The sequence below is a fragment of the Pogoniulus pusillus genome, chromosome 29 (genome assembly GCF_015220805.1).
Source record: "Pogoniulus pusillus isolate bPogPus1 chromosome 29, bPogPus1.pri, whole genome shotgun sequence".
Classification (NCBI taxonomy): domain Eukaryota; kingdom Metazoa; phylum Chordata; class Aves; order Piciformes; family Lybiidae; genus Pogoniulus; species Pogoniulus pusillus.
In genome coordinates, this window is record NC_087292.1 from 5,361,521 (window position 1) to 5,384,013 (window position 22,493).

The 22,493-nt window shown below is 49.0% G+C and overlaps 1 protein-coding gene across 2 annotated transcripts in view; it reads right to left on the reverse strand.

Annotated features, from left to right (window-relative positions):
- Positions 1 to 236: 236 nt before the first annotated feature.
- Positions 237 to 22,493, reverse strand: part of ARHGAP40 (Rho GTPase activating protein 40) — a 69,733-nt gene continuing 47,476 nt past the window's right edge. The window contains exons 15-17 of one of the 2 annotated variants that reach the window (XR_010307627.1): positions 21,077 to 21,195; positions 19,604 to 19,793; positions 237 to 2,265 (exon numbers count right to left, since the gene is read on the reverse strand). Coding sequence is in view for 1 of the 2 variants with exons in the window: in XM_064167542.1 (XP_064023612.1) it covers positions 21,122 to 21,195 (74 nt within the window). In the remaining variant the exon portion in view is untranslated. Of the gene's footprint in view, positions 2,266 to 19,534; positions 19,794 to 21,076; positions 21,196 to 22,493 lie in introns of those variants that run through there. The other variant, XM_064167542.1, reaches the window with a different exon arrangement.

Genomic DNA, 22,493 nt, shown 5'->3' on the forward strand with positions numbered 1-22,493 from the left:
TAAGGCCAGGCTGAATATGGCTCTGAACGACATGACCTAGAGTGAGATGTCTCTGCCCATGGCAGGGGTCTGGAATGACCTTTAAGATCCCTTCCAACCCTGACAGTTCTGTGATTGATGAAAGCCAAAACTAGAAGCCTCAGGAGTGAGATTTACCATTTGGTTAGCAACATCCTTCCCTTCCCCACCACCCCAGCAGGAAAAGAAAAAAAAAAAAAAGGAAGGGCTGAGTGGCTTTATCTTTATTCAGTGCCGTGGTCCTTCTGGGACACTTGACCATGATTGCATCATTTTCTGTGTCAGCTTTGATAAGATGCTGAATGTGTTTCCGCCCTTTTCCACGGCGGAGGACTCCCCAGCAGCCAGGATGGTTAATGGGAACTGACTGGCTCTGCACAGTCACCAGTGCTGTTCCCTTTGGCTGCCTGCTGCAGCACATTAACACAACAAATTAACAGTGTAATTGCCTTTTAACTATTTATCGTTGTGGGAAAAGGGAACAACAACAGAAAGGGAAAGGGGGGGAAAAAAAAAGCAAGAAAATATCAGGGGCAGCAGCCCAAGAGATACCCCAGGAGGGCAGGTCTCTGTCTGCCCCTCCCCTTATTTCTATTTATAGCCAGCCATTAAGTTATGCTAATAAACAGCCAGCTGCAGGGGATGGCAAATCCCTTGCTCAGGCACAGAAAAAAAACCCACCAAGTTAAATTTGCTCTTACAAACCCAGTGGCTGAAGTGGGCTACAGGAGAGCTGAGGAGGAACTTTCAACAAATATATGGAGTGATAGAACAAGGGGCAATGGTTTTCATCTAGGGCAGGGTTGATTTAGATTGGATATTAGGAAGAAGCTCTTTAGTATGAGAGTGGTGAGACAGTAGAGCCCACGTTGTAGAAGTGTTTAAGACCAGGCTGGATGAGGCTTTGAGCAACTTGGTCTACTGAGAGGTGTCCCTGCCACGGCAAGAGGTTTGGAACTAGATGCTCTTTTAAGGTTCTCTCCAACTCAAGTCATTCTACGACTCTATTCAGCTCACCCAGCTGGCAGGGCTGGTGTGACTGCTCCCAAACCATGGCTATCCAACCGCAGCCTTGGTGGCTTCCACTGAGAGCCACCACAGGAGCATGGCACCTGGCATGTGGTGCACATGGGAATGAAGCACAGGCTAGGTGAAGTGAGGAAATTCAAACAGAACACCCAGTATCAGTCACTCATCAGCTATTTTGACAAAGGGCAGTTCACAAACTGATTCGCTGGGGAGGAGACATCTCTCTCCTCCAAAAAGCAGCACTACTCCTCCACCACTGCTTTCTCCAGAGCAATTGTGTCAAGAGGAGCATTTACAGTGACTCTCCCTCCTGTACAACTGCTTCTTTTGCCATCTCCATCTCCATGCAGCTGCTCGTAAAGAGCACTGCATCAGGTCCTCACATAACCTGTATCTTTAATCAGACAATCCAATTAAATATTACAGCCTTGAAGGAGAAGTCTGCTGTTCCCTTGAGCAGCTCTGGGGAAGCTCTCATTGCTTGTTCTAGTGCTTAAAATGTACTAAGCAGCACTGCCTTCTGCAGCTATTTTTAGCTATCCAGACGTTTGTAAAGCACCCATCACTAATTTCTGGTTGTCAGTCCCTTCTTTTCCTCACCAGGTTACAGCAGTCAAAAATGTCACATCAATCTCTCAAGTCACAGAGCACATAAAAAGAATGATGCTGGCTTTGTCTTTTCAGACTGTGGGCAAATGCAGGATGAAAAAGAAATTGCTGCTGGTAAGGTTTGGGTAGGGCAAGGAGGGGAATCCCAGCTGGGTGATGAGACTGCTGTCCCCACACGGCACCTTTTGACATGTGCCAGTATGCACCTGGTAGAGAAGCAGCCACGGAGGCTGGGTGACCTTCGGGATTCCCTACCGTGTCCCCAGCAGCCATCACGATGAGATGTTGTGTGACAGATTCAGTTCTTGGGGTGACTCATCACGGTTCATCCCTGGCCACGGGACAGCAGCAGCTCTGCCATGTGAACCAACAGGGCAGGAGGCAGCACTAGCTTGTGCTGGGTGATCCTTCCTCAGGGATTCCAGACCTGAGTCTTTCTACAGCCTTCAGAGGGAGGGAAAGGCCTTTTATCAGTCCAGAGCAGAAAGTGCTGGAGTTTGCAAACGTCCAGGAAGATTTCACAGGTGGAAGGTCCTTGCAGGGCTGGATTTCACACAGGGAAGATCATCGCAGAGCTGTTGCGGAGTTAACTTCTTCCAGCAGTAAACCCTGCAAAGAAGGTAACAACACCTCTGGTTATTTTACCACCCGGTCTCCACAAGACATGCTGCCTTACTATCAATTCACAGCTCAACCCAATGTCTCCATCTATTTTAGCAACGATTAGACAGGCCGTCAGGAGGAGGGCCGGAGGTGTTAGAGCACTGCGGTCTCCCAGGCAGCGGAGGAAGCAGCGCAGCGTTGCAGCAGACACAAACACCAACTATTAGAACAAGGTGTTTGCCCAAGGGCGAAAGCAGGGAAAAGTGGCAAGCTCCATCTGAGCAGGCTGGCTGACCAGTCTCTGCTGCTGCTCTACCGGCTCTGCCGCAGCACTGCAGTCCCTCCGAAGACAAGGCACAAGGTCCAGGGCCGCCAGCTCCGCTCGCATCACCCAGCAGGACCGCACCGTGGAGCTCCTCTGGTCAGCGCTCAGGGGTTTCTGCCAGCCTGACTCTCCCGAAGCGCCCAAGCTCGGGCAGATGTAGAAATGCTGCCCAGAGCCCCAGAACACATTCTGTGTTCAGGCACCAGTTGAGCCACAGCCCTATGTCCAGAGCTGGTTGCTTGTGTTTGCCACTACCAAGCTGACCAAAAGATTCTCCAGCCACTTTCCTCCATCCCTAACACCAAAAGGTAATAAAATCATTTGGCTACTTAAAACCTCTTTATTTCTTTTCTCCTCCCTACCCCACACGCCCCAGTAAAGCAGGTGAGAGGTTTTCACCCCTGTGTTCCAGCTCTGGGATGTTCTCCAGCTTCCCGAACCTCTGCTTCCCCCGGAGAGCAGTTGGCTGGAAAGGGGGGGAGGTAACAGTCATGGAAATTTCGTTTTCTTTTTAAGCAGACACGCTGCCATCCCAAAAGCTCCCTGATGAGAATGCGATTGGCAGTCTGGGGAGGAGAGAGCTGAGGGAGGGGGGATGCAGAAAGGCAGCGACTGCGGGAGCAGCGGAGATGCTGTCAGCACGGGGAGGAGTTGGCTGCTTGCCAGCCTGCTCCGAGCTCTGACAAATAGCAGAGCTAATAACCTCAATTACAGCCCGGCCTCTCGGGGGGAGCCACTGATGCCTTTGTTTGTCTCGATCCCAACGTGAAAGCAAAGATTGTGTTCTGCCTGCAGGGGCAGAGGCTGTGCCGACACCTGAGAAAGAAGCGGCTTGGGTAAGGGAGAGAAAGGTCAGCTAGGCTTCCTTCCAGAATTCACCCCAGGTGCTGACAGCTTTCACTCTGGCTCCTTTGAGCTCTCAAAGATTTTAATTTGGCAGCCAAAAGGCTGTAAGTCATTGCCACGTTGGTGGCTTCCAATGTTTCAGCCTTGGCTGAGACAATGAGGGGTTTTCACCCTCTGTACCACAGCTCCCAATTCCACTGTGGCTCTCGCCACAGAAAATTACTTTCTGCATAAGCTTGGGGCCATTCTGTAACAGTATGTGGGGACTGATGTCCAAAACGTTTCTTAGGCAGGGATACCTGGATGGAATAGGCAGAAAGAGATGGATGGAATAGGCAGAAAGAGAACACTCAGCACCTGTGGAGATACTGCTCTTTTAAGCCATATCTCAAGGAACAGTTGTGACTTAAGCAACACTGTTAGACTTGCAGTTGTCCTCCGTGGTTGCACATCTAATCTACACTCAGGAAACCTGGAAAGATCAGGTAAGTAAACCCTTGTCTTCATCACAGGATGAAGGACCAGGAGACAGAGCAGGGCAGCAGCACCTCTGCAGGGTGAAGAACAGCACTGCAGGTTGTAAGAGGTGGGCTCTGCCAGCACCTCCACGAAGAAGAATTGCCTAGAATAGATTCCAGAGAAGGTGACTGTCACTGGAAAGTGTTTGGTCATATTTAAGCACTGTTCCTGTGACCAAATGAGCAATGCTTTTCCTCATGCGTGGCTTCCCTCCACGTGTCACTGGACACTGAGCCCTGCAGGCTCAGCCGTTCCTTTGGCTCTGCCAGATAGTCCATATGGATGGTCCCACGTTGCTGTTTTCATGCAGCTGGCTGTGCTGCAACTTCATTTCCTTCTCCTAGGAAAAGCCACACAAAGGCTTGTTTGGCCCAATACAGTCTGTGTGGCATTTGGTTCCAGGCTCACCTCAGTTTGTCAGCACACCCAAACAGATCTGCCACCCAAGGTGCTCACAGCAAGATGCCTTCAGGTCGCATTTGTGTACATTTCAATGCAGGTGACCTTATGGAATGGAAGTTAAACTCTCCCAAGTCCCTCAGGAAGCAGAGGCCACCAGCCAGTGCTCACAGACGGGTCACAGGTCAGCTCCATGCCCTGGGTGCACACACAAGACACACAAGGTTTGTTCACCTATGGTGGCAGAGATCCAGAAAAGACCTACTGAGTCCAGTTCCTACACTCACCAGATATTAGATGCAGAGAGACAAACCACTTGATCCTGGTAGAAGTCTTTAGCACCCCAGGTGTTGGATGGGTTATAGGTAGCATGCTACCAGGGTGTGTTAGATCAGGTTTACACAGCCTGACTAAAATCCATTCCTCCTCACAGCAAACACGGACAGGGAGGTGATGCTGGCAGTATGTTTTGTCTATGGAAAACCAGGGTCTAACAAGCTCGATAACAGCTCAGGTTAGCTCCCCTTGCCTCAGGCAGAAATCAGATCTTTTCTTGGCTAGGAGACCCTTGCAATTTAACCTTGCATGTGACTAGCTCTTAAAAAAAAAATACAGCAGACAAGCTGTGAAAGAAGGAGGAGGAGTTACTGTGCCTTTGACCTTGTTTGCTTGCATTAAATAACAAGGTACGGAAGGGCAAAGGCTGGGATCTGCATAGCCAGGCTAAACCTCACCATAGGCACAGGCTGGTTTCCACTAGGCACAAAGACATGATAGAAAATCTGTAGGAGTCAGTCATGCACGACACATAAACCAAAGCAGATGTCATTGTCTTGTCCTCAACTGAGAGCAGGTCTCCAGCTGCACTGGACCGGTGCTGCACTGCTCAGCAGCGACTGGAGCCTTTGCTACCCGACACCGCAGGCTGCACAGGTTGCACCTTCTGACTTAGACTCACTTTTCCTCTTTCAAGACAGTAAAGATTGCACAGAACTTAAGGCTGGATGCCTACCTAACAGGTATTACCTGACTTCTCAGTAACATCACAGAAATGCAAGCCAAATCCTCCTGAGACACCTCCAGGACTCCAAGTCCTCTTTTGCCCCCATACCTCTGCAGAAACACTTCCTATTCCTGCCACATTTGAGCACAGTGATGAGAACTGTGATATCAATGACCCAGGCAACAGCAGACAGAGCAGCAGAGGAAATGGGAGTGGTGACAGGAAAGGCCAATAGGGTTTTTTTGGGGTGATATATGCCTAAACAATCCAAGGAGCATGGATTGTTTGCCATCTAGTTGGGAATGTCCCTACTAGCTGCAGAGCAGGGGTTGGACTAGATGACCTTTAAAAATCCCTTCCAGTCCAATGCATTCTATGATTCTGTCAAGATCATCAGGGGCTGGAAAGAGGGCACTTAGCACAGGTTAGATACTCCAGTCCAAAATAGCTATGTGGGTGATGGACCAAACTACCTCCAGGTATCCTCCTGCAGATAATGTGGTTCTCCATACAGCATCCTTACCCTTTGGTGAAGAAATACAGTTTGTCATCCCAGACCTTGCCACCTGCAGAGGTGCCAACTGAACTCTGGTAGCACCCATACTCCACAATCAAGTCAGTAAGTGCTTGGCACTAGCTGAGAATCACTAAATTAACCAGGTTGGAAAAGACCTCTGGGATCATTGAGTCCAACCTATTATCTAAACTTTCTAATTAATTAAACCATGGCATTAAGTGCCTCATCCAGGTTCCTTTTAAACACTTCCAGGGATAATGACTCCACCACCTCCTTAGGAAGCCCATTCCTATGCCAGTCACTCTTGCTGTGAAGAACTTCTCCCTAACATCCAGCCTAAACGTCCCCTGGAGCAGTTTGAGGCTGTGTCCCCTTGTTCTGTCCATGGGTGCCTGGGAGAAGAGCCCCACCTCACCTAGCTACAATCTCCTTTCAGGTAATTGTAGACAGCAATGAGCTCTGCCCTGAGCCTCCTCTTCTGCAGGCTGCACACCCCCAGCTCCCTCAGCCTCTCCTCACAGGGCTGTGCTTCAGGCCCCTCACCAGCTTCGTTGCCCTTTTCTGGACATGTTGAAGCACCTCAACATCTTAAATTGAGAGGCCCAGAACTGGACACAGTAAGGTGACATCAACACCCAATGACCTGTCTGGGGCTCCAAGGGAACAGGACTTGCAGCGCATCCCCTAAAGCAATGACAAAGCCAGAGTGAGAGTAGTTCTATGCCACACACAGTGCTCTGGTACAAATACTGGTGTTACTGGTGCCAGGAGGAGATCTGATCTTCTGATTCAGGTCAAACTGTGTGACCCATAACTCCAGACTTAAGTAGCTCTCTGCTTAAAAATAAAGTTCAGCTAAATGTCAGCATAGCAACTAAATGAGCATAATAAATTGATCAACGTTTATAAACATCTGAGGGCTGACCAGGAGGGGGGGGAGGACAGGCTCTGCTCACTTGCTCCCTGGGATAGGGATGTAAATTGCAGCAAAAGAGGTTCTGCCTCAACACAAGGGGGAACTTATTTACTGTAAGGGTCACAGAGTTTCAACTCTTAAGCTTAGGGAAAATGCAGACAGCAAAAGATGCTTTCCCCTCTCCCCCATCCCAGTAAGATGAGAAAGAAATGAAGAAAGAGGGGACCATACAGATAGTGTTGATGATTGTGGGAGACCCGTGGGGTCGAGGTTGATTAGCAGCTGACAGTGTCCTTTCTGTGTCAGGAGCAGATAAGCCAGCAGCACAACACTGCAGGCAGCTGATAGCAGCAATTCCCAGATCAAGGCTCGTGGGGGCTGAGGATGCAGAGCAGGAAAGATTTCCCAGAGCAAACAGCTCATGATGCTGAATGGTTCTGAAGTTTGTGAAAAGTGCCTCAAGCCCACTAAATAAAAACATGCCACTGAACTCTTCTCATCTTGAAAAACCAAATTTTTTCAGCAGAGAGCACTATCTTCCTAAACTCAAGCCCAGACACGTTCCAACTGTAAGGAAGTTTGCCGACCTGCAGCCCACCAACCATCACTAACCACCTGAACTGCTTAAACTCACTCAAGTTCCTCCTTAAAAACATCACAGTTTTTACACCATCTCCCCATCTAGGTCTTCTAGCAAGCAAGGGACATGAAATTCACAGTTTTGCACCAGACTTAGGGAATGGTTGGCCTCAATGATCCAACTAAAAAGATCCTGTGGCTCTATGAATGCCAAACTTCTTCCCCCTAGTTCTCAAACAGAGCAATCACTCCTGGCCCACCTGGAGGTTTACACGAGGGTGTAGGTAACTGCAACAACCTGGGTGTGTTTAATTGTTTTAACCTCTGAAAACAAAGCTGTAGAGGGGGAAGTTTGAAAGCAAATTTGAGCTGTTTATTTACAGCCCCCTGTCGTGGTACAGAGGACAGGTTGAGAGCTCCCAGATGACTGTGAAGAGGGGATTCTCCCCCTCTACTCTGCTCTCATCAGACCCCACCAGAGTACTGTGTGAAGTTCTGGAGGCCCCAAGACAAGGAGAACATGGAACTGTTAGAGTGAGTCCAGAGGAGGGCTGCAGCAGCTCTGCTATGAGCACAGGCTACAAGAATTGGGGGTCTTCACCATAGAGAAGAGAAGGCTTCAAGGAGACCCCATAGTGGCCTATAGTATCTGAAGGGGGCCTGCAGGAAGGCTGGGGAGGGACTATTGACAAGGTCTTGTAGTGACAGGACAAGGGGTAATGGGTTTGAACTTGAAGAGGGAAGATTTAGACTAGATGTTAGGAGGAAGTTCTTTGCAGTGAGGATGGTGAGACACTGGCACAGGTTGCCCAGGGAGGTTGTGGCTGCTCTCTCCCTGGAGGTGTCCAAGGCCAGGTTGGATGAGGCCTTGAGAGACCTGTTCTAGTGGGAAGTGTCCTTGCCTATGGCAGGGGTTTGGAACTGGATGATCCTTGAGGTCCCTTCCAACCTAAACCATTCTATGATTCTAAATCTTTCCACTTCTTGTGTTCCTTGCCCAGAAACTTTCCCTTCCCACTGGCCCTGCTGGGGAAAGACCTCAAAGCTCATTGCTATGTCAGATAAAACTTTCCCCCTCATCTGTCTGGATGAAGCTCTGGACAGCCTGATCTAGCTTCAGATGTTCCTGCCCATGGCAGGGAGGTTTGAGCTAGATGATGCTTGTGGTATCTTTAGACCCTGCCTCATTCTACAGTTCTTTGGTATTGCAAGCAAAGCACCAATCTGGATGGTTGGAGCCCTAGGCTCACGGAGTGCTCCAGAGCAAAGGCACTAGCTGAGCACCACAGATGAGGGCCAGGCTGGTGACTCGGGACAGATTCCTTGTGCTGACCAAACCCCAACTGCTTCCCTGCATCAAACAAGCCCATCTCCTGCTCACCAAAAGGGCAAAAGAGCCCTAACAGCCCTGGGGCCACACCAAGTTCTGCAAACCCTTAGCTGCCAAGGGAAATAAAGAGACAGAGAGTCCACAGTCCTCAGGCAGGGCCACTCTCCCCCAGCCAGCTGGGCAGCAGAGGGGCTCCTCCTTACAGACAGAGCTCCCTTATGTGTAATAGCCCTGCAATTTAGACATCAAGCCCAGGCCAATGAGGGCTCAGCAGCCACAATCACCACTATTTCAGCCATCCAGCCTAACACAGAAACCCTCCTGCAATCCCCTTTTCCCAGCACATTATCCTTAATCATAGGCATAATAGAGATTCAATTGCAGCCCCCAGCTGCATTTACTTCCTTATTATTCACAGGACTGCACTTTCCTCAGCAATAAACAATTTTCCCCTGTCCCATTTTGCATTGATCTGCCTTGGAGTTCAAAGAGAGTCTTTTAAGGCTTTTGCAACCCTGTGTGGAAGCTCCTGGCCAGTAATGAAGGTAGGAACTGGGGTCTTACCCAGGTAACTGAAATCACAAAGCAACTGCCAAGAGAGCATCCACCACCTTTGGTTTCCTTCAGATAACATCTCTGGCAATTTGGCAGTTTCTGCAGCCATTTGCCAGTGCTGTTTTCATCCAAGAGCCCAAATCTCACCAAGCAAGGTTCCTCCAGCATGTGCTGTTCAGGATGATTCTCTCCCAGAGTGTCCCTCTAAATGCTTTGTTACCAGAGGTCAATGCTTCACCTCTTTCCTCTGGTACCTTCTCCAGTACCCAGTGAAAAAGGGGTGTGTGTGGTGGTAGTGGTGCAGGTTGGAAGGGACCTCTGGAAATCATCTGGTTCAAACCTCCTGCTAAAGGAGAGTCACCCACAGCAGCTTGCCCAGGATCACAATGCCCAGGTGGGTTTGGAATCTCTCCAGAGAAGGAGACTCCACAACTTCTCCAGGCAGCCTGCTCCAGGCTTTCAGCACCTTCCCAGTTAAGCTTCAACTCACGTTTTGGTGGGACCTCCTGGGGTCCAGTTTGTGATTATTGCCCCTAGTCATGGCTACCACTGGCAAGAGTTTGACCCCATCCTCTTGCCCTTCTAGCCTTCAGCTGTTGATCAGCATTGAGAAGATCCCCTCTCAGTCTGCTCTTCTCCAGGCTAAACAGCCCCAGGTGTCTCAGCCTGCACAAACAAGTTCTTTATGCAATCTGAGGAGACTCAACTGTCTAAAAAGAAAGTTGCCAAGCCACAGAATTAATCCAGGCTGTGTAAATACACAGCTTGCCCTTAATTGACTCTTTAGGTGCACCAATGTCAATGCAGCACCCCAGCGATGGATCAGCTTGCGAGACTGAAAGGTCTGTTCCCCCCTAGAGGCATCTGGGCTAACATTTCATAAATTACAGTCATGTTTTCCTCTTCTGTTAATATTGTCATTCCAAAGGTCATTTGCCACACACACACACACTCACAAATCAGGGGAAGCTGTGGAAGCTGTTTGATTTCCAGACTTAGGAATCGCAGTCCGGCTGTTAACGATGCAAATCCACAGCCTTACTCCAAAGACAGATCTATCTACAGCCACAGCACTCACCTAGAAGCAGCTCCATTCTTCACATCTGCACATGTAAGAACACCCAGGCTATGGGAGCAGGTGTGAGCTGCTCTTCCACCTGTCTCTTTGGCTACTGAAATGCCAGATGACCTTTTCTGAAGCTGGGCACCCTCACGCTGCACGAAAGCAGCCAACCTTCAGCGACCAAAGCCCTGGAGAAAGAACAGCTGTCTTGCTCTGAAGGGTCCTGCAGGTGATCTCTCCTCTTCCATAAGGATCAGAAAAGACCAGGCCAAGCAACAGGCAAGGGTCAGCACAAAAAGAGGGGCCCCAAATGTGACCAGAGTGTCAAGCCTGCTCTATTGCTTCTGTGTGAACTGAGGTCTGTAAGAAGGGATCACAGGATCGTGCAAGAAGCCTTCAGTGATCTAGTCCAGTGCTCTGCCACAGAGAGGGACATCTTTCACTGAAACCATGTTCTTCAAAGCCCTGTGCAACCTGACACTGAACACTTCCAATGATGAGGCAAGCACAAATTCTCTGGGCAAGCCGCTCCAGCATCTCACTTCCCTCACCATGAAAAGCTTCTTACATCCGACCTAAATTTCCTCTCTTTCAGTTTGAAACTGTTGCCCCCTGTCCTGTCACTATCAGCCTCAGTAAAAAGTCTCTCTCCACCTACAGTCTATAGTAAGGTTCCCCTGGAGCCTTTTCTTCTCCAAGCCAAACCACAGCTTCCTTAGGAGATAACATCCCCAGATACTACAGGTGTGTTGTCTTCTGTTTAAACATTTGCTTCCTGATGCCCATCCCAGAAACAAGCCGTTGCCTGAGCAGCATTTAGGTGAAGTGGGCATGGTTTATACATATAGATCTAGGAGCCTTCAATGAATGGCCAATTTGTTTTGGGACTACCTAACCATAGAATTGTTGAGGTCAGAAGATACCTTTAAGGTCACTGAGTCCAACTGCTTGCCTTGAGCTTGTAATTCCACCACAGCAGCTAAGCCACGTCCCCAAGCACCATATTCACATGTCTTAGGTACCTCCAGTGATGGGGACTCCACCAGTGCCCTGGGCAGCCTGTTCCAGGCTTGGCAACCTTTTTATGGAAGAAATTGTTTCTGATGTGCAACCTGAACCTCCCCTGGTGCAACTCGAGGCCATTTTCCTCCTGTCCTGTGACTTGTTGTGTGTGAGAAGAGACCAACCTCCACCTGGCTCCAACCTCCTTTCAGGGTCTTGGAAAGAGGTAAGGTCTCCCCTCAATCTTCTCTTCTGAAGACTAAACAACTCCAGCTCACAGTATCACCAAGGTTGGAAGAGACCTCACAGATCATCAAGTCCAACCCTTCACCACAGAGCTCAAGGCCAGACCATGGCACCAAGTGCCACATCCAACCTTGCCTTGAACAGCTCCAGGGACGGCGACTCCACCACCTCCCCGGGCAGCCCATTCCAGTGTCCAATGACTCTCTCAGTGAAGAACTTTCTCCTCACCTCCAGCCTAAATCTCCCCTGGCATAGCCTGAGGCTGTGTCCTCTCATTCTGGTGCTGGCCACCTGAGAGAAGAGAGCAACCTCCTCCTGGCTACAACCTCCCTTCAGCTGCTCCTCACCAGACCTGTTCTCCATACCCTTTCCCAGCTTCATTGCCCTTCTCTGGACACACTCCAGCACCTCATTGCCTTTCTTGTAGTGAGAAACCCAAGAGTGAAGGGGCACAACCACATCCCAGGGCCTGCTGGCCACACTGTTCCTGATATAAGCCAGGATGCTGTTGGCCTTCTTGGCCACCTGAGCACACTGCTGGCTTATACCTAAGGCCCACAACATTTTCTCTTCATATTACCATACTGTCCTGAGAGGGTTTGTGTACTCATTCTCCAGGGTGTCAGAAACTTAATGGTAATTAAATAGCAGACTTGGGGTTATTCCTCATCAAGCCAGCTGTGATCTGAATGATTGCTCCATGATATTCCACTTCTACTTGCTCACTGCTTTTGATGAATTATCTGCATTTGCTGCTTTCCAGCATACACATATTGCTTCAGACAGAGGCAGCTTTTGTGATCCTAACTGCATTACACTGCCTGGTCAGATGATGGATTGGACTTTTGAGCCTACCATAAACAGTAGCCCGTTCTTGCCAGCATGATATTTATCTGTATTCCATATTCACTCTTCAGTGTATCCTGTATTCAATCATCCTCATATTCATTTCTCCTGATATTATTATGATTAGCCTTGGGGAACTTGTTTTATAGGCTATTTAGTTTGAATTAAGCATGTGTGTCAGTCATTCCTTGTGTCCAAAAGAATGCAGATGATAAATGTTGGGATTTATGGACCAGATTCCACCTAAAGTAATTGTTGCATTAGGTTACATCATTTATATTAAGCCTTTATCTCAACTCTTTGTTTCAACCCAGAGTTTTTGTGTGTTACTTCTCCCTCACTTCTGTGTTAGGGGAGGAGGGGGAAACAGGCAGGTAAATCATAGAATCAACCAGGTTGGAAGAGACCTCCAAGATCAGCCAGTCCAAACTAGCACCCAGCCCTAGCCAGTCAACCAGACCATGGCACTAAGTGCCTCATCCAGGCTTTGCTTCAACACCTCCAGGCACGGTGACTCCACCACCTCTCTGGGCAGCCCATTCCAATGCCAATCACTCTCTCTGACAACAACTTCCTCCTAACATCCAGCCTAGACCTCCCCGGCACAACTTGAGACTGTGTCCCCTTGTTCCGTTGCTGGGTGCCTGGGAGAAGAGGCCACCCCCCACCTGGCTACAGCCTCCCTTCAGGTAGTTGTAGACAGCAATGAGGTTACCCCTGAGGCTCCTCTTCTCCAGGCTAAACAACCCCAGCTCCCTCAGCCTCTCCTCATAGAGTTTGTGTTCCAGGCCCCTCACCAGCTTTGGACTCATGATAGTGCCTTAACCTGTTACACCAAGTCACACTAAAAATCAGAGGGTTGCATTTACAACCCATTCTCTCTCTGCAGGCACTTGCTCCTTGACTCTGGCAGCACAATCTAACGTGGCTGTCACACACCACCAGACAAACCTGTACCTTAGTCTGCCCCAGAGCTCCAGGAGCAGAAGTGAGCAGCCTAATGCATGCAGAAGCGGATTAGGAAACTATTTAGTCACATCTGCACTGGAAGATTAGAAGCTATCAAATGATTCTCATCATGGAAACCCTCTAGAAAGGTTGGGAGCAGTTGGCACACCACCACCAGAGCTGCATATTGTAAAGGCTGGCAGACTGCCTGCTTTCTGTGTCTTTTTTGACACACTTCCAGCTCCCTGACCAAAGATTAAGGCAGAGAAGCCTCAAATCGGGCACAGCTTTTCAGACAGGAATTTTCCTCAGCCTTCAGTAGACAGTAGGTTGGATATTTGGGAGGGAAAACTAGACAAAGAAGTCATATCACAGGATGGGAAGTGTTGGAAGGGACCTCCACAGATCATGGAGTCCTCAGATCAAAAGTAAAGCATCTGTGAGCCAAAACATGAACAGAGAAGGAAAAAAAAGCACTCACAACCAGAGGCTATGCCTGAAAGTATCACAAATAATTTGCAGTTTTTCAAGGCCAAGCTGGATGAAGCCTTCAGCAACCTGGTCTAGTGGAAGGTGTCCCTGCTAGTGCAAGGGGGGGCTGGAACTAGATGATCATCAAGGTCCCTTCCAAACCAACCCATTCTACAGATCTATGAATTTAGATCATGGAATCACAGATTTGACCAGGTTGGAAAAGATCTCCAAGATCATCCAGTCCAAACTAGCACCCAGCCCTAGCCAATCAACCAGACCATGGCAATAAATGCCCTATCCAGGCTTTGCTTTAATGCCTCCAGGGATGGTGACTCCACCACCTCCCTGGGCAGCCCATTCCAATGCCAATCACTCTTTCTGCCAACAACTTCCTCCTAACATCCAGCCTAGACCTCCCCTGCCACAACTTGAGACTGTGTCCCCTTGTTCTGTTGCTGGGTGGCTGGCAGAAGAGACCAGCCCCACCTGGCTACAGCCTTCCTTCAGGTAGTTGTAGACAGCAATGAGCTCTGCCCTGAGCCTCCTTTTCTGCAGGCTGCACACCCCCAGCTCCCTCAGCCTCTCCTCTACAGGATTTATGTTCCAGGTCCCTCATCCACTTCATCATCCTTCTCTGGATGTATTTCAGTACTTCAACCTCTCCCTTGAATTGAGGAGCCCAGAACTGGACACAACCCTCAAGCTGTGGCCTGAACAGTGCTGAGTACTGCAGCAGAATAACCTCCCCTGTCCTGCTGGCCATACTGTTCCTGATGCAGCCCAGGATGCCATTGGCTCTCCTGCCCACCTGGGCACACTGCTGCCTCAGCTTCAGCTACTATCTACCAGTACCCCCAGGTCCCTTTCTTCCTGGCTGCTCTCAGTCACTCTGTCCCCAGCCTATAGCACTGCTTGGGGTTGTTGTGGCCAAACTTCACACTTGACTTTGCTCAATCTCTTCCCATTGGCCTCTGCCCACCCATCCAGCCTGGCCAGGTCCCTCTGCAGGGCTCTCCTACCCTCCAACAGCTCCACAGCTGCTCCTAGCTTGGTGTCATCTGCAAACTTACTGATGCTGGACTCAATCCCCTGGTCCAGATCATCAATAAAGATACAGCATCAATAAAGGTTACAATTATTGCTTTTCACAGCTCTTTAAGCAGCATATCTAAGCAAAATGAATCCCCACACTGGCAGAAAGCCTCAAAATGAAAGGAATAAACAAGGAATCCAAGGAGCAGGCAGCAATGCAGGCTCCTGGTCACCTGATCTAACAGCGGGCATCCCTGCGTGGCACATTGTGGTGCTGGGGACTTTGTCAGTGTCCCTGCAGCCAAACTCATCAAGCCATGACTCAGAAATGGCTTTGAAAGCAGAGACATCCCTGCGGATAGAACTGTGGGAGGATGAGCCATAATGCATCTATTCCATTTAATCCTTGCAGTGTAAGCAGGCTCCAGGACTCCTTTCATTCTGGTAAGAAAACAAAATGCATAGCCACCAGAGAAGCAACATTTGTCCCACTGCATTGTGCCTGCATCCTGCTGTAGGTCTTCACATGGATGTCCATCCCCAAGGTGCACTGAGCAGCAGAAGTGGAAGAGAGGTGATGAGAGGCTGTAGCCAGGTGGGGTTGGTCTCTTCTCCCAGGCAACCAGCAACAAAACAAGGGGACACAGCCTCAAGTTGTGGCAGGGGAGGTCTAGGCTGGATGTTAGGAGGAAGTTGTTGGCAGAGAGAGTGATTGGCATTGGAATGGGCTGCCCAGGGAGATGGTGGAGTCACCCTGGAGGTGTTCAAGCAAAGCCTGGATGAGGCACTTAGTGCCATGGTCTAGTTAACTGGATAGGGCTGGGTGAGAGGTTGGACTGGATAACCTTGGAGGTCTCTTCCAACCTGGCTGATTCTATGATTCTAGGCTTCTATGATTATGATATATCTCTGGTGGCAGAGATCCTTGCCAAGAGTCTTCATTCACTGGGTCAGAGAGAGATCACTGGCTTCAGGACAGAGAAGATATCTTTATACCTGACCTTTCTTTGAAGGTCAGAAGTTCAGGGGTTGTTTCTTGAAAGATTCAGGGCTTGATATCAAAGGAAGCTTTGCTGAAATGCTGCTGCAGAGGCAGCTTTTGTAGGTACCCACACTCCTAGGACGTCCAAGAAGCATTCTGAAAGGAAACCTCACTGAGAGAAGACAAATTCCCAGTCCCTGTGTATTAACAACAATCTACCCATTCCCACTTTTAAGAACTTATTCAGCTATGGAACATGGCAGATGCTGAAGGAAAGACCCTCTTGAACTGGAGAGCTCAAAGTTTCCTTCAGTGGAGCAAGTCACAAAGCAAAGCAATTCAGTTTGGTTCTTCAGCACACTCCATGATTCAGCAAGAGAAAATAAAGCCCAAACTCACCAACATCTCTGCTGGAATAGCCACAGAGGGAAGCAGGAGATAGGTGACTGTTGTTACACATTCCAGCTGACCTCCTCAATGTCCCATGTGGTTTGTAAAAGGTGTTTTCAAACAAACAGCATTAACTCACTCTGTTTCCTACAAGGTACTGATTTCCAATACTTGGAACAAGTCCTCTGAAACACGCTGCGATGTGTGCATTTATTGCTTGACTAGATTTGAGGTCTCAGGTGCAAAAGACTGCCTGGGGCTACACCTCTCTCTCTCCACCATGAACTTGATTAAAGGGAAAAAAAATCCTGACTGACCTGGAGAAGAACAATTTCACTGCTACCAGGAACAAACCTGTCTGGATGCGAGAGGAGCAGGATTCTCTCCCTTTGGCCACAGACGTTGCACTCGCTGCCAATAGTTCAGCAGGGAAATGTTGATTACAAAGAACATTTGGTTTCTGAAATAAGTCTCTGATTGGGTGGTCCTAAGAGCTAGACTATTCTCTGCACAGCCAGCTGAACTTGCCTGTGTTCTTCTCTCAGAAATCAGCTCTCTTCCATGCAAAATGCCTGCCACACTGCCTTAGTTATTACTGACCCGTCACAGTTTGGAAACACAGCTTAAAATAAATGAGCCTGGATGCCATGGCTGGAGAGTTATTAAACTGCCTGGCATTGAGGAAATTGCTTTTCATAAACATCCTGAGCTCCTCTGGGTTTTTTCCTTTAAGTGTTTAATACAGTGAGAGTCCAAGTTAATCTGAGTCAGTCTGCAGACTGAATTGCTAATGAGAAGGGAAGATGTATTATTGTTCAATCTGGAAAGGCTGAAGTGAGAGGGCAGAGTAGAGACAGGATTTCCACAATGGACTCATAATTCTCTCCTACTTGTTGTCACAGAACCCCAGCATGGTGGGAGTTGGAGGAGACCTTTGGAGATGGTCCAGTGCAAACTCCCTGCTAAAGCAGGGTTACCCAGCATTGCAATGCCCAGCTGGGTTTGGAACCAACCCAGAGAAGGAGTCTCCACAACCCCTCTGAGGCAGCCTGCTTCAGGGCTCCAGCAGCCTCACAGCAAACAAGTTTCTCCTTCTGTTTAAGTGACCTTCTTGCACTTAATGCACCAGCTCATCAGGTGTCTATGTTTAGCTTGTGTCCAGGGCCCATCTACAGCAGATGCTCTGTCACCAGCAGAGAAGGGGAGTCAGGTGAAGGGTCACTTGCCCTTGTTCTTATCCGTGATTTTAACCTGCCAGCCATCTGCTGGGACTTTAACAGTGCAGAGAAATAGCAGTCTAGAAGGTCCCTAGAGTGTATGGAGTACAACTTCTTACCTCAGCTGTTACGTGAGCCTAGCAGGGGTGCAGCTCTGAAAACGGATTTAATCAGCCAAACTGATTCTAAAGCCCTGACTGTGCAGAGCTGTAGAAGCCAAATAAATACCCATGTAGCTATTAATTCCCTGCTGAACACCTTCCCTTGATAGCACTCAGGCATGGCCCTGCTGTGCTAGCACTGTCTGGGGCACCCAGAGAGCAGCGTAGGTGCTGCATGTGAGTTCCCTTGGAAAGCCAGATGCCCTGCCCAGATTAACATGGACAGTGAGCTTCCCTGTACCAAGCTCACATCTCAGCACATCCAGTAGGGATGCCCAGATGGTGCCCCAGCAGCTCAGTTCCTCTTTCAGGGCAGACTGCCTCTACCACACTGCTGTTCCTACACCAGATGCACCAAAGGTGAAGCTGGGTAAGGCTCTTCGTGCCCCTTCTGTGTAAACTGAGCTGCAGCAGGACAGGCAGATGGTGGGATTCACTGTCCTGCCTGCACACTTGGCAATCCCACTCCTCAGTGCTGGGAATTGTTTCTTAACTGTAGAATCAGAGAATCATTTCACTGTTGAAACTAAAGAAACTTTTAAGATCATCAAGGCCAAGCATTAACTCAGCACTGCCAAGTCACCACATCTACTATGTGGCTTTAAAGCCCCTGCAGGAACAGGGAGTCCACCACTGCCCTGGGCTGCCTGTCCCACAGCTTGACCACGTTTTCAGGGAAGAGATGTTTCCTAATACCCAGCCTAAACTTGCCCTGGTGCAACTTCAGGCCATTTGCTCTCTTCCTGTCACTTGCTGCCTGTGCCTGGCTCACTGCTTGGGCCACATAATGATACTCTTCACAACAATCCTGGTCAAGGTCCCTTCACCTCAATCTCACCATCCAAGATTCCAGCCATGAAGCAGGTTGGTGAATCCATTTCCTAGCCACTCATCCAACAGCCCTGAGCATCTTCATAGGTATTGCAGATGGGAAGCTGCTCTGACCACTTCTCCAGCCTGGTATGGAGATACAGTAGGAGAACCACTCCCCTTCTGCTCTTGACTCTCTGAAGGGGGCTGAGAGAAAAGGAAACATGGTCACCTTTCTCACCTCCAACAACTGCCATGGTACCAAGGAGGGCTCCTAGAGATGCCTTTACTTCAAGCCTGAAAGGGAAAGTGCATTTTCCAGTCCTCATCCCATTTCAAGCAGGACCAAGGGCTGAAAACCAGCAGCCAGCCCTCGATTGTCCTGGGGTCATTTAACCCCTGAGTTTGTACCTACACAACGGAGGTACAAAGGAGGCTGCCAGCACCTGCCATCTCCTCAGTTGTAAAATCTGAGTGAATCCTTCATCAGTAATGAATTCCTGTTTGCAGTGCCTCTAAATTGAGGAAAATGAGTATTTCTTTTTGCTGGAGGAGCAGCAGTGCGGTACCCCAATGGGGTTGCTACGCAACCACCTCCTGCACATGGCTGATAACGCTCACAGCATTATTTCCCCGCCTGGCTGCACCCTCAGAACAAAGCCCTGCTAATGAAGCTTTCAAATGCTCTTGGCTCTGCCTTTGACGGCTCAACACGGGTTTTCCTTGCGTGTATGTGACAGTTGCAGCAGTGACTCGTTGTAGCCTCCAGCCAGGGATGGTTCCCGAGCTGAGCAGAGGAAAAGCCCAGTGGAGAGCGATGGATGGGGTTGGAGAAGAGCAGCAAAACAGCTGACAGACACAGCCAGCCTCGGCAACAGAGGGCAGCCACACACACCATAGCATCCGAGAACCATTTAGGCTGGAAAAAAACCTCAAGATCATTGATTCCAAACATTAACCCTTCTCTATCAAGTATATCACAAAGCCATATCCCTGAGCACCACATCTACATGGCCCTCTGAAACCTTGAGCCACCAGCATGAGACACCAAGCCAGACATCCTCCAGCACCCATTTATTCACAAGATGCAACACCCTTATCACAGCAGAGTTGTGGATTTGGGGACAGCAAGGATAAACCTCCCCCCAGTATATGGGAAGAGAGACTGGATGAAGACAACTCACCAGGATAAGCAGTTCCAGTCCCTTGAGGCACTTCCAGATTATTTCTTTTAAGAGTATGTTGAAATAAATCCAACCATGATTTTCTTAGCCAGCATGTGTAAGCAAACCCCTCTTCTGCTCGATGAATAGGTGTAGCCAGAACCAGCAGCAGCAAGGGGCACCAGCTTCCACCATAGACATCTTCACCCTCCTGTAAGAGCAATTAGCTGATGTTGAAGCAGTCCCATTTTGTAACTGGGACCTATTCTTCCTCCATCACTGCCAGATCTGCCCTTCATGGAATCAACCATAGGGACTGCCCCATTTCTGGCACTGAGCTACCCTCTCCATTCCCATGCTGACAGCTAAAGCTGCTTTCTCCTGCTATAGCAGATCTACCCTTTACCAGTTTGTTTCACATGAGAGAACACAGCAAAATGGAAAGAATCCTTCCAGTATCTTGTCTACTTCACAGCATCACCTTAACTTCATGTGCCAAACAGCCCTGGAGTGAGAAGACACTGAGGATGGGCTGAGGACCTGTGCACAGACACACCTCAAGAGCTTCAACAGGGACAAGTTCCTGCAGCTGAACATCTTTGTAGAGAGCATGCAGCTCCAAGTGGTGTTTCCATGAGGAAACTCCCATGAAATAAGCCAGGCCATGAATTCAAAGCCTGGTGACTGTTCTACACCCTGTGTTACTTGTACACACCCAGCACAAGCCAGGTGCAGCCTGACAGACCATGGATCTGCTATGGAGACGGTACCCACTGCCACAAAGGAGAGCTGGGAGGATTGGCCAGGGTTAAAAAGACATAGAATCATAGAATCAACCAGGTTGGAAAAGACCTCCAAGATCATCCAGTCCAGTTCTGGGCCCCTCAATTCAAGAAAGATGTTTAGGTGCTGGAACATGTCCAGAGAAGGGCAACAAAGCTGGTGAGGGGCCTGGAGCACAAACCCTATGAAGAGAGGTTGAGGGAGCTGGGCCTGTTTAGCCTGGAGAAGAGGAGGCTCAGGGGTGATCTTATTACTGTCTACAACTACCTGAAGGGGCATTGTAGCCAGGTGGGGGGTGGCCTCTTCTCCCAGGCAACCAGCAATAGAACAAGGGGACACAGTCTCAAGTTGTGCCAGGGTAGGTCTAGGCTGGATGTTAGGAAGAAGTTCTTCACAGAGAGAGTGATTTCCCATTGGAATGGGCTGCCCAGGGAGGTGGTGTTGGACAGCAAAGCAGCTGGAGGAATCACAGCAGGCAACATCTGCCACCCATACAACAACCTGAAGGATTAGCCTTGCTCTCAGCATTACTCTTTGAACACTGCACTTTGGAACGTGGCTTAATGGCCATGCTGAATGGTTGAGCTCAATGACCTTGGAGGTCTTTCCCAGCTGGAACAAGTCTGTGTTTCTGTGATTCCAAGACCTACATTCTGCAGATGCACAGATAAGAATCACAGGTGAGGAGAACACTCAGGGAATCCAACCCACCTCTGCTCCATATTTAGGGCAAAACAAGCCAACCCTCCTGGCTACTCACTGGCCCTGGCTCTGCCAGGCTGAGCTGAAGAAAGCACAGCTTGAGTGCTTTTTGTTGGAGGCTGAAATACCTAAAAAGAGACAATTATGGGACATTACCATTAAAAGCAGAGTGTGAAGAAAAAAATAATAACAATAATAATCCTCTAAGCCTGTGTTACCCTGAGATCTGCAAACCCCTTCCTCCACCTCTGTGCTAAACAGCTCTCATTTAGCCCATTTGTTCTGTCCCAGCCAGGCAACCTGAAAGTAGGGTTGATCGATTTGTTAATCACAGTAATTTTGTCTTAAATACAAGCAGCTGAGTGTTCATCAAGTCACAAATTCGCCTGTTACTGAGAGACCTCCCCCCAGCTTCATAATTAGGGATAATAAGTGCCTCATAATAAATGCAACCCACAACAAGGCGCTCCACGAGCGCGGCGAAGGACCAGGAGGGCTATTAGGGAACCCCCCAGGTCTATGTCTCCTTTTGAAGCAAACAATGCAATGTCTTTAATTGTCTCTCTTGAAACCCTGGGCCAGCTCTGCTGGTTTGTTATAAGTAAAAGGCAATTATTCCACTTTCTGGCTGCCTCTTGTGTCCAGAGAAGGCTTATTAGAGAGTCATCAGCACAGATTAGAGCAACTTTCTCCACCTGCACTCACTAGGCAGGTAAAAGGACTGAGACAGGAGCTAATATGAGCGTGTTACACACCACTGTGCTCCTCAGACCTCTGAAACTTCAGATGAGGCTCCAAAAATTCCTGTTTCAGTGCAAGCTACAAGCTGTTATAGAATCATCTCTAGTCTAAATACCCCTCTTTTAGTTTCAAACGATCACCCCTTGTCTGTCACAACAGACCCTGCTAAACTTTCTGCCCCCATCTTTCTGTTCAGCCCCTTTAAGCACCAAAATGCCACTATAATATCTCCTCAGAGCCTTCTCCTCCTCGAGCTGAACAACCCCAGCTCTCCCAGCCTGGCCTCACAGCAGAGAGGTTCAAATCCTTGAATCATTTTTGTGTCTTCTTCTGGATCTGCTGGCACAGTTCCAGTCAAGGCCAGAAAAATGATCTGAAAGCTGGACAGGTGGAGAGAATTGGGGCTGCAGTTGAAGCTTCCTTTGCTCCCCTGAGCAGGCTGTATTTCTGCAAAGACTTTTTTCCTCAGGCAACTAACTTGGGGTTTTTTTTTCCTTTATAATAGGTGATATTTCAGTTCCACTTCATCCACAAACATGTTTAACCAACACTGGCAAGACCCTTTTATGCCATGTCCCATTATCTCCACATACAACTCCAAGTTACATGCAGGATACACACTGGGCTTTTGTTCTGCCTGGGGGCCAGAGCTGTGCAATGACCAGTCAAGGAAGGCCCTTGGGAG